The sequence below is a fragment of the Theropithecus gelada genome, chromosome 10 (genome assembly GCF_003255815.1).
Source record: "Theropithecus gelada isolate Dixy chromosome 10, Tgel_1.0, whole genome shotgun sequence".
NCBI lineage: Eukaryota > Metazoa > Chordata > Mammalia > Primates > Cercopithecidae > Theropithecus > Theropithecus gelada.
In genome coordinates, this window is record NC_037678.1 from 48359764 (window position 1) to 48372361 (window position 12598).

Below are 12598 nucleotides of genomic sequence, written 5' to 3' on the forward strand. Positions count from 1 at the left end.
CTCCAGCCTGGCGACACAGTGAGACGCCATCTCAAAAAAAGAAAAGAAAAAATTGCCTTTATAGTATTAAGAATTTTAGAAATTATATAATCATCTATCTTTAAGCCTGAATTCATGTTTATAAACATTGAACCAAAAAATACATACGCAGTTTAGCCTTAAAAATTAAAAATATTTCCTCTAAAATTATGTATATTCAATCCTAACAATCTCCTCACTTTTGTGTTAAGATCCTTCCATTCACATTTTGGCACATCAGTGCCATCTGCTGGAAAGTTAATACACAGGTTTCCCAAATCCCAAAATGTATGTCTTTTGTGGGGTAGTGGGAGGAAATATACCCTTTATTTAAGAAATAAGTCTTACTTTTAAGTACACAGCTGTTTAACTTCCACATCTTTATCAATATAAACCCCAATTAATTACAAAGCACCAAAAATCTAAAATTAAACCAAAAAAAAAAAACACTAAACATTTCTTTCTGCACATCTCTCAGTTTCTAAGATGTTTTTCTGTGGTTCTGCCCTGTTTGTATAAAGGGCACATGTTTAAACATTACCCACTCTTTTACTCAAATCTCTGATATTAATAGGTATGTAAAAAATATGTTAAATATGTATGTTTAAATATAATATGTAACATATTTAAATAAAATATATACATATATATTTTGAAGTCTGTGACAAAGCTTTAGTTGTGAAATAAGCAAGGATGCAGGACTGTACATCTTTTTGTCGTGCTTTCCCCATCATTAGACAGCAATTAAAATCAGACAGAAACAACATGACACAACTGTTAAATTTTCTTATGTGAAAATTGCAACAACAAATGTTCTAAATAATATAGAAACAGGAAAGATTGCTTAACTGATTTTAATGACACGAAGCTCCTAGACTTGATATAATCGTTATGCAAAATACATAGATGAATACTGTCTTCTTTTAAAAATATAAAATAAATAAGCAGACATGTGAAAATAGGCAAGTTTCCATTAAATAAATGAAAATTTAAAAAAAAAAGTTTTGCTTTCCATGTCATTTGAAGAAGGAAAATTATCATTTTAAACAATATTCAAGTTTATTAAACAAATAAAAAAATATTATAAAATGTTTAACTTTCATCAGCTTCAAGGTTTATGTTGCTCCCAAATTTTGCATACAACTGAACTTTCAAATCTGCTAACACCCGCTGAATTGATTCCACTCTGGATTCTAAGGCATCAATTTCTTCTTGCAAATTTTTCTGGAAAAAAAATAATTTAAATTAATTCTATTCAACTGGATGATTTCTGAGCATCTGTGTCTGAAATAATATTTGGGAAGAATTTTAGGTCAAGAACCTTCTAAACTTGGACAGGCAGCTAAGTGACACTGATAATTAGGTCTAAGTGTCTGAATGCGGCCATTTTGAATTCACGGTCCACACTTGCTTATCACAGAATAAATCAAGCTTGTTTTCTCAGTTTCTGCTGATCCAAAAAAGAGTAAAAAATTAATTTCTAAATGATTTTCTAATAAAGAAGCAAATACAAAGACTTCTATAAACAGTTTCTCCTGGGCCTGCTGGCTTCTAACCCAGCTTTTCCAACAACAAAAATAACTATGAGACTACAGGAAATGATAGAAGCTCACACCACCAACCACCAATAATGAAGAATAACAACTTAGGATCCAAATCTGGCAGGAATTTGCACTGACTTTGAGACCTCTGGGGCTACACTTTGGAAAAGAGTGGTAAAAAGTGCCTCATTTGTAAGGCAGAGCAGCTTTGCTCAGTGAAAAGTCAGATATTTTTCTAAGTATTTGAGGTGGTAGACATGTTAACTATCTTGATTTAATTATACACATTGTATTAATAAATTATAACATCACGTTTTACCCCATAAATTTATACAATTATAAATTGTCAATTTATAATTAAAAATACAATTCCAAAGGACAATTCTCTCTACCTACCTATCTATAGATACTTAGCCTCTTCAATTCTAAAACCAGTTTTGTAATGTTAATGCTTCCCTCATTAATAGATTAAATGTTAACATATATTCTTTGTTTAAAAAAAAAAAAAGTCATAAGTTCCTTCCTGGCTAGGATCAAAACAATTTTTTTCCCTAAACATGACAAAAAAATATGAAATCATACAAACCAAATACCCACTAACATTAGAAACAAAAGAATATCTAATATTGACAGTGTTGCTGTTTTAGAAATCTAGCCAATGGTTCTCAAAGGGTGGCCCCCAGACCAGTATCAGGGACAAAATCACCTGGGAACTTGTCAGAAATACACACTCTGGGGCCCTTACCTCAGCCCTCCTGAAAGAACTTCTTTGGGTTGGGCCCAGCAATCTGAATTTTTAACAAGCCCTGTGGGTGACTGTGATTTTTATGTATGCTAAAAGTTTGAGAATCACTGTTACAAAACAAGAAATAGAAATAAGACATATGGCTGCTAGAAAGGGATAAATTCTAAATTTCTATACCGAGAAACCCTGGTTAATAAGTAAAATAAGACACTAGAAAGTTATTTTAATATCACAAGTCCAATCATCTCTCTCTTTTCCAAAAATCTCTGAAGGCTCCTCTTTGCTCTGGGACGGGAGTGGGCAAACTATAGCCCACAGGCCAAATCTAGCCTGAAGCTTGTTTCTGTCAAGTTTCATTGGAACACAGCCATGCAGATTGACTCATCTTGCTTTCATACCAATTACGGCAGAGGCCGTGCAGCCCACAAAACCTAATATGTATACTTCTGGCCCTTCACAGAAAGTTTGCTGACCCCTGCTAAGACAAAGTACAATTTCTTCAACTCAACTGACTGGAGTTCTCCAAGATGTGGCCACAATTTCAGGTGCTCCCAAATCTCCAGCAAATACATCTTCTTGCAGGTCTATGTTTGCACCACCGTCATCCTATGGCCGTTTATACATGCTGCTTCTCATGACTAGAACACCCTCCGCCCCTTTCTGGCTAATAGCCACATATTCCTCAGCTGCTATCTGAGCACTTTCCCTGGGAGCCCTTCCCTGACCCTTGATGTCCAGACTAGTATAGATTCCTCTCCCTATGTTCTTAAAGCCACGTCTATCCTCATACCATTTTCTACTCATTATCAGTTTTGTTTACTTTTCTTTCTTTCCATCTAGACTATATGCTCCATGCAGGCAAGGGCTAGGCAGGTTTTGTTGTCCCCAGTTATCCCCAGTACAGGGCAGAACCTGATACAGAGTAAGCACTCAATTCATTCATTCTAGAATTCTAGAATGAACAAATGAGTAAAAAAATAAAGGTTCAGCCGGGTGAGGTGGCTCATGCCTGTAATCCCAGCACTCTGGGAGGCCGAGGCAGGTGGATCACAAGGTCAGGTGTTCGAGACCAGTCTGCCCAACATGGTGAAACCCTGTCTCTACTAAAAATACAAAAATTAGCTGGGCGTGGTGGCGGGCGCCTGTAATCCCAGCTACTCGGGAGGCTGAGGCAGGAGAATTGTTTGAACCCAGGAGGCAGATGTTGCAGTGAGCCGAGATTGCGCCATTGCACTCCAGCCTGGGCGACAGGGCAAGACTCCATCTCAAACACTAAAAAATTAATAAATCAAGGTTCAGTATCTATCTCTGCATGGGGCAGGGGATTCACAATAGCCACAAAAACCATGAACTATCTGGGAATACTTCCAAATATTTTTTAAATGGTTAAACAACTAAAAAGAACAAAAATCACAAAATTTGACCAAGAAGAAAAGATTTAAACATAAGGGAGACATACAACATGCCTGCATGGAAAGACCCAGCAGTAAATGATAGTTCTTCCCCAGATTCACTAAATGTGGGTTTCATTCATACGAAGTTTTGCTTTTTATGACATTTGAAGAAGAGCGACTATCATTTTCAGCAATCAGGTTAATTAGCAAAAGCATTAGGAAAGGTTTAATTGCCATCAGCTTCTCATAGACAAACGATGGGACTGTCCCTGCCATATAGTTAGAAGGTATGTGAACTGAAAATTTCATACCATGTATCAGATGTCTCAGATACTATCAGAGAACTCATATGCTGACCCAGTAATTATACTTCTCGATTTCCTCACAACAATTTTCTAAATGTGAACAAAGATTTATGCAGAAGAATGCTCACAGTAACATTACTACAGCAAAATACTGGAAACAAATTAATGCTAACAATAAGACCCATGACCCCAGTTGAAAACCATCAACATGATATTAAACAGTCATCAAAAACGATGTTTTGAAAAGGCCTGTGTGCCTGGCTCAGAGCAGGCTCCCAATGAGTATCTGCTGGACAAACATTCAACGAAACCGCAAAAATGCTCCTCCTGGAACATTAACTGTCCAAACTGGGAAGCAAACTACATGGAGAGAGGCAGAGAGAACATAAAAGAAATACAGGAAAATGTTCACTATGAATGGTTACCTCTGGGTAGAGTTACAGGGGATTTTTCTTTTCTGCTTCAATATATGCTATACCTTCTAAATACTTTGTTTTGAGCAAGGTCCTGGAGTCAGAAGACCACTGTCTCTGTGTCACTTTGAATAAATCCTGTAACCTCTCTAAGCCTCTATTCTTTGTCCCTAAATTGGGATAACAGGTCATTGTTAGGATTCAATAAGATCCTGCTGGCAAAGCATTCAGAGCATGTCTGGGACTTAACAAGGCAGGAAGTATTAGCTATCGCTAGCATCCACTATTTCCCTACATCTACAATGACATGTTCTTTATAATGACATAAATTCTAATTTCAGAATTAACTTTGAACATACCTTTGCTTCTTCTAACATTTCTTGTGTTTCTTCTTGGGAATGGCTAATGAAGACATCACCAATTTGATAAGGTATCATTAAGCAGTCATCATCTGCAAGCATGATGTCATCACAAGCATCTTCTAGGTTTTGGAGTTGTTTCTATAAATGCAAAATGGCAAAGAAAATGTATCCAAAGTTCTCTGACACAGGCTAAAGGCCAGTTGTAATTTGGGGACAGCAACTCTCTGAGGGACCCTCTCATAAAGGTATTATTACCACATTAGAATTTCTAAGACTTTAATTTGTAACTTTTTAGAGGACATTTCACAAGCAAGCAGCTAGAGCTATCTAACGCATTGTCCTCTGGATATTTTCAGATTGCTATAAGCACCCTGTGGTGGACAGCAGGCACCTATGGTCACTCAGAATTTCTTCTATTTTAACAATTTTCAACTTTGTGAATTCTGCCCTCCTACAAAAACAAAACCAAAAAACCAACCTACATTTCTCAGCCTTGCTTGCTGATAGGGTGCAAGTAAATCATGCTGGTAATGAATGCTCTGCCAGCACGCATAAGTGATAATAACTTCAATTCCACCAGTCAAATGCCCTTGAGCTGGATTTCAACTCAAGGGAGACGGCTGGACACGGGCCCCGATTTACAGGGGTAGGTGGCACTGGCAGCAGCAGCTTGGTGTTCCTAGGTCTGCAAGAGTGGCTTCCTCATTGGGAAGACAGCTGACTCTGGGATCAGTGAAGGCAACAACAGCTGCTCCATCGCCAGCCAAGTTCTCCAAGACTCGTTCCTGGACCCTCGGTCTAGACTCAAGTTCCTCAACAATTCTGTAAGTTATCGCATATCCCTTTAAAAAAATGACTTTATGCTTAACTAGAGTGAATCGCATTATTCATCTGCAACAAAGAGCCCAGAGAAATATATATTCACTTGTTAACTGAGTTCAGTTTTAGTAGCTATAGTACAAAAAAATTTTATTCTTCTAATAATTATTTTCAATACCTTTTTTACTTCTATTTCTTCCTTCAGCTCTGTGATTCTACTTGTATTCCGTGCAAATTTGTTTATCTTTTGTTGATCTTCGAAAGTAACATTCACATCTTCTGCAGCCTGAAAAAAGTGTTTAAGTTTTTGTAAAATTTTAATGGAGAAGTTGTAAGTTAGCTTTTTATATTTCTCAACAATAACTCAATAAGCTACTTGCACTCATAGTCAAGAATCACACGAAGTACAGAATTTAACAAATGCCTTATTCTTTGCTCCACCAGCTTAAGGTTTGTTCATAAATCTATAAACTTTTCTGATACTCTATAAAATAATTCCTAAGCTATAAAAATATTGCAAATATAAAGAACAATTAATAAGTCCTTTTAAAAGGAAAGAAAAAAGCCAACTTTTGGCCCAGAGCAGAATTTCTCAAGTTGGAGCATTCTTTCACTAAGATGACCCAGGGAACAAAAAGTTACGCGGTCAAATATATTGGTAAATGTCTCAGAGTAGTGTTTTTTTCCTTAGAGCTAAAACTTGCATGAGCTTACTGGCTAAAGGGTCACTACATTTCAGTGGCTATACTCCATTCATAGCAAAAATTATGTCTATAATGTAGGATCTGTTTAAATGTCTTAATAAGGTCTACTTCACTAAAAAATGAAGAAAACTGAATGTTTAGTATTTAAAAATTAATATTTAATGTGATTAAATTTACAAATTTGCAAATAAAGAGTACCTGGATAACATAAAGTACCCATTAAATAATAAAAAAAATAGGTAACACTGATTGAGTTTACTATGTGCCAAAACTTCCTATAAGTACTTTATTATCTCTGCTAATCCTCCAATCCATCTTATTAAGGAGGATCACCAGTCCTATTTTACAGATTGAGAAACTGAGGTACACTTTATATAATGTGCCCAAAGCCACACAGCCAGTAGGTGGTGGAGCTTGATTTCAACCCAGGGAGACTGGCTCCAGAGGTCGCACACGTCCACGAGTTCTCGGAAACTGAATGCGAACAGGGGTCTGTGTGAATGTGCACGTGTGTGTGTGAGTGTGTACACAGGCTTAGGAACATTTGGAAGAGGCAGCAGGATGTCTGCTTTCATCAGATTTTCAAGGAGATACCATATATTTTTTAAAAAATAAAGCTAAAAAATAAAACCAGACTCTCCTTAGGGTTTCCCTTCCATTTATAACATGAAAACCAGAGCACCTGATTCTAGTTTAAAGGAGGAAAGACACTTGTGTGTGTATAAAAATAGTTCATACTGAAGAACTACTTTTGGTTCTTTCGCAATAACAGTAATGAGCTCACAACATCCAGGTCCATCCCTGACCTGGTCTCTCGTGACCATCGACTTAAAGTATGCGACCTTTTATTTCTCAGAGGTTGAAAGGCCGTGTCGAGCAATACAGAGCTCAGTGGTCAGAATATCACATAGCCCTCCCCTTTGTCAGGCTCTCATTCCACCTCAACAATCCAGAAGATAGCCAGAAAAAATTATTTACATCACACTCTGTCTAGCTTTGAGTGTTCAACCGTATGCATAATTTTGATGAATATGGAAGTTGGGGAACACTGAGCTACACTCAAGAAACCAAAGTCTGTATCTTGGCACACAAGTCATTTTGCCTAAGTGAGAACTGTCAGTTCCCTATGCAAACAAAGAATTCTGAAGAATTCCTGTTTGCCTGAAGAGTAGATGCCATTTGGTTAAATACTGAATCCCTGAAAACCTTAGCAGGTGTTTAGAGATGCATTTGTCACAGTGAGGGCTCAACAGAGCCATTCACATGAACAGATCCAGTGCAGGACTGCCTGGCACATAACTGAGGCTAATACATGGTTTCTGAATCTGAACCTAAATCATGCTTGATCAAACTCATAAACACATAGTTTCCAAAATGTGGTAGAGAGAATTTGGCTATTTGCTTTCTGTCTTTCCAAAGCAGGTATTTCCTGTTGTAGCCCCACCAAACCACAGCCATCAGCACAGACCTGGCCCCTGGTATCCAGATCCTTCTGGTCGTTTTCCCACTGGGGTTAAAGGCTAAAGTTGATGTGTGAGTCAAATACACTGCATGCCGCCCACGGAGTGCTGTTTACAGCAGAAGGTAAGATGTCAGTGCCTTTGATGGCTAACAGAGGCTTCTGTTTTAGTCTCCCTGTCCTAGAATATTCCTACATTTCTTGAAGCTGCATTTTGGCAAGAAGTGGGTAATTTTATTTATTTATTTATTTATTTTTTGAGAGAGTCTCACTCTGTCGCCCAGGCTGAAGTGCAGTAGTATGATCTCGGCTCACTGCAACCTCCGCTTCCTGGGTTCAAGCCATTCCCCTGCCTCAGTCTCCCAAGTAGCTGAGATTACATACACGTGCCACCACACCCAGCTAATTTTTGTATTTTTAGTAGAGAAGGGGTTTCACCATGTTAGCCAGGCTGGTCTTGAACTCCTAACCTCAGGTGATCCGCCAGGCTCCGCCTCGCAAAGTACTGGGATTACAGGCGTGAGCCACCACACCCAGCCAGAAGTGGGTAATTCTTAACTAGGCGAGGGTCAATGGACATTGACAGGTCAATTTAACCCGAGACTGTATGCACAATGGCACGTATAGTATGTGCATTCTTCTGGAAGGTCTTCATATCCTATAGTATCTGAGGCAGCACACAGAGTGGTGGAAAGAGTCAGGCTGGAATCCAATCCAAGCAAACAGGAATCTTAGGCAAATTACCCAATTCTTTGGAACCACCTCAGGTTTCTTATCTGTAAAAAGAAGCTAGTTCCTACCTTACAGGGTTGATAAAATGAACATGTGGGAGAAAGCTTAATGATGGAGTCAGTCAAATGATAGCCAAGCATTTTATATCCTGAATATTGCTTATCAAAAATCATTACAAAGAACAGATCCAGATCTAGAAGGAAATTCTGCTAGGCCAAAGAGAAATACGCCTGCTCGAGATCCAAGGTAAAAATTAAAATTCCCCGGGCTCTTTTCTTGAGAACTAGTATCTTATGGGATTAGAGGAGGAAACAGAACCATACTCGGTCATGCTCCACACCAAGTCTAGGTATTACTTGGAGTCTGCACTGACAGCTGGGTCCCTAGAAATAAATTCTGGCCAATTTCAGTCTTTTATTTTTACTTTTAAAAACATATCTACCAAGTCTGTATGATGTAAACTTTTGCTTTGTATTTGTACTCAACAACTAACTTTTTTTTTTTTTTGGTTTTTGTTTCTGAGATGAGTCTTGCTCTGTTGCCAGGCTGGAGTGCAGTGACGTGATCTTGGCTCACTGCGACCTCCACCTCCTGGGTTCAAGCGATTCTCGTGCCTCAGCCTCCTGAGTAGCTGGGACTACAGGTGCACACCACCATACCCAGCTAATTTTTGTATTCAACTTTCATCCATGCGGTAGTTTATTTAACAATTACTGTTTCCTATATGCCATGACAAGAGAGCCACTATCCCACGTGGCAAGCATACATCCTGGTGGAGGAAGAGAAAAAAACAAGATGAACGAGATAATGTTCGATGGTGACAAACGTGATGATGAAAATACAATAGCTTAGGAGAAGAAAGTTTTGGGGGCCTGGGGAGTGAAGGAGGCTTCTTTAGATAAAGGTCAAAGGTAGCCTCTCTGAGGAAAGAACATTTGTACGTAGGATAATCAACAGAAATCAAAGTGCAGATCTCCTTATGGTCAAGAACTGGATCTTAGAAGGCAGAACTTTAGAGATGAGAGTACTGAATCATCTCATCTAAACATTCTCCCCAGCAAAAGCATGACCAGTTGAGAGATAACGATGTGTTACAAATGTAAAGTACTCCAGATTGTACATGATTTGCTTTTCATTAAACTCCAAGGGCTCTCTCTCTATGTTTCACTCTCACTCACTGGCATACACGTATGTTTTCTCCCATTGAGGGCAAAGGGGAAAAGCGTACACGTAAGATAACCTATCGGGAATTGTTCATAACACTGGAAACATCCACAGGAGGACATTACATCTATCATGTGACTCTCAAAGGCTTCAAAGTTAACGAAGATCTTTTATATTTTGGCCACCACCTACCCTTCTACAAGTTCTTTTCCCATCATGGCTCAAACTCTCTTCCCCTGATTATCTGCCATCAGGCCTTCCTTGTATTAAATGTACTCAGAGTCTCTGCAGATACTCCTCTCTAGAATGCTTCATTCTCTATCCAACTCTCCCTTCCTTTCCTTACATAATCTCACAGATCTCAACTTAAATGGCACTTTCCCAGGAAAGCCTTCTCTGATCTCAAAACAGACCTCATTTTGGCCCTCATTTCGGCCCTCATTTCGTAAGTACTTTTCCTTCACAGTTCTCACCAGAGAAACTAGTTTTCTGTGTGACTATGTGAGTAATGCCTGCCTCTGTCCTGGAACATACGTTCTTTGGGGCTATAAGAATAAGGGGAGAACTTCCTCACTGGTCACCGCAGTTGTCTCCACTTAAAACTGAGACTATGCCATATTACATGCCCCCAAAAATTTACTGAATCAATGAAAGGGGGAAAAAAAAAACGTTGATAATTAGAAATTTTGCAATCAAAATCCAGGGTTCAAATCATTCTTCTGCCATTTCCTCTTTGACCATTTACTTCACCTCTCTGCACTTCAGTTTCCATACCTATAAAACGGAGTGAACCACAACTAGTATCTTCCAAGGAATTAAAGGCCATACCTAATACCAGAGGGCCCAATTTCACAAACTAGAGGTGAAGTGAATCTCACCAAGTTTCATACTTTTTTGAATCACCATGGCCCTGGACCCTATTCTGGAACTCAGTTAGAATTTTTGGATGGCAGAATAGTAGGGTGAGCAACACATCTTGAGTTGGCTGGGGCGGTTCCCAGTTTTGGCAGTCCCTCAATTTCATATAAAACGGGGCAATGGGTCACCCTACACCAGGCACAGATGGCATAGACTATGTGATACTGGATAGGGGTAAAGCAAAGGAAGTTCTAATGTGGTTTTAAAAGTGGAATGAATGCAAATCCCTCCAGCCAAGAGATTCTCATGGAAGACCCCCTATAGCAGTTTAAAACACAGACTCCGGAGTCAGAATGCCTGTGTTTAAATGCTAGCTTTGCCTCCGTGCCTGTTTTCTCATTTGTTAAATAAGGATAAAAACAGTATCTCCCCTAAAGTACATAAGATAAACAATACACGCAAAAAAAAGAAAAAAAAAGTACAGTTATACCTAGCACACTGTAAAGCTCCCCAAATTGTCAGTCGTTATTTCCTTCCCCCTCTCCACTTTTCTTTTTCTTCTGTCTAGCTATCTTTACACATCTGGGAAGCCACGGGATTATAAACCCGACATGGAAGTTTAGCCTGCTTAGTGGTTACATAGGTGTGCTTTGAGAAAAACCAAACCAAACCTGAGTTCGAACTCCAGCTCAGCTTCTTACTAGCTGAGTCACTTTGGGGCCCCTAACTGCTCTGTGTCTAAGTTTCTCTACCTGCAAAATGGGGAGGAACCCATTGCACTTGCTGAGCTGCGGGGAGGATAACGGATAAAGGGCCGGCTGCTGGGCCGGCAGATCGTCCGTCTTCAATAAATACTGGTTTTAGCCTGGAGGACTCAGGGGCATAGAGCGTGGACATGGGCAGCTCCGGGTTGGACACGGGGGCTCTTGGGCCTGATAATCCGGGGATGCAGGAACCTGCTGTCCCCCTTATGAGCTGCGTAACCTGAGGCAGGTGACTTCCCATCTCTGGGCCTCAGTTTCCTCACCCGTAACCACGGTCCCAGCAGCAGCTACCCATAACCAATGAGGCTAATGCGATCATGCCGGTGCAACGCCCGAGTCAAGGCCAACCACACTCAACGAGACCTTCGACTTCCCACACCTTAGGGGCAAGGCTGGGGCTGCAGATTCCTCAGACTCCCCGGGGGCACCCTCGGCATCGCGGGAGGCGGCCCAGGGCCCTCGGAGGCTCCCGGCCCCAGCCCCGGCGCCCCGCCTCGGCTGGCCAGGTGCCTAGGAAAACGCTCAGGGCGCCAGGCGCGGGCAGGCCTTGCTGCGGGGCCGCTCTCAGGGCCTCGGCCTCGGCCTCGGGTCCCACGCCGGGCTTCGGAGCTGCGCACCCCCAGCATCCCGCGCCCCAACCCCCGCGGCCGAGATTCGGCGCCACCCGCGCATCCAGAGCCCCGAGCGCCCTACTCACCGCCTTCTTCATGGTGGCCGCCATCTTGGGACTGGACTACGGCACGCGGCGGGGAGGGCCGCAATGGCGCGCTTCGTCCTCGAGCGTTCTCTCGCTCCCGGTCGGCCCAGAACTCCCCGCAGAAATACAACACTGTCTCCACATTCCCTCCTCTTGGACTTTTGGCTAATGATTCCAAACGGCTGGGACGTAGGGAGGAAATGTGACCTGGAAAGACTTGGTACATGCCAATTAAAGGGACAGGCAACCCCCGTGGGCCGACATAAACACGGGGGTGTGGCGAACGGCTCCGGCCGCGGGCAGCAGGGTGCGCGTCCCAGGGTGCGCGTCCCTCAGCGTGGCGGGGACCAGCTGGGGCAGGATCAAAGGGGAGGCTGGGGGAATTTTTCTGCATCCGTCCCACAGACTTGCATTGAGAAAGCTGACCTCCCTGTAAAAGAGCTAGGAACGAATGGCCTTGGCAAATAGGGTGTGAGACTTACGTGCCATGATAATTCAGGTGGTGTAAAGGAGGAGGCGCTCCTATCTTTTAATGTAATTTTTTTAAAAATTTAGATTCAGGGGGTAGGTGTGCAGGTTTATTACACGGATATATTGCATAGTGCTAAGGTTTGGGTTTCTAA

The 12598-nt window shown here is 41.1% G+C and overlaps 1 protein-coding gene across 1 annotated transcript; it reads right to left on the bottom strand.

The window, feature by feature from the left end:
* Positions 1-621: 621 nt before the first annotated feature.
* On the bottom strand, positions 622-12253 carry PFDN4 (prefoldin subunit 4). The gene is made up of 4 exons (XM_025399394.1): positions 11976-12253; positions 5776-5883; positions 4776-4916; positions 622-1242 (listed from the first exon to the last, which is right to left on the bottom strand). The coding sequence occupies exons 1-4, from the start codon at positions 11997-11999 to the stop codon at positions 1111-1113; spliced, it is 405 nt and encodes a 134-aa protein (XP_025255179.1). The 5' UTR covers positions 12000-12253; the 3' UTR covers positions 622-1110.
* Positions 12254-12598: the final 345 nt, after the last annotated feature.

Coding starts and splice junctions, on each gene's coding strand:
- PFDN4 (XM_025399394.1), bottom strand. CDS start 11,999: ATGGCGGCCACCATGAAGAAGGCG. Junction 4,917..5,775: donor AAGAAATAGAAGTAAAAAAG/GTATTGAAAATA, acceptor TTGCATTTATAG/AAACAACTCCAAAACCTAGA. Junction 1,243..4,775: donor AAATGTTAGAAGAAGCAAAG/GTATGTTCAAAG, acceptor TTTTTTTTCCAG/AAAAATTTGCAAGAAGAAAT.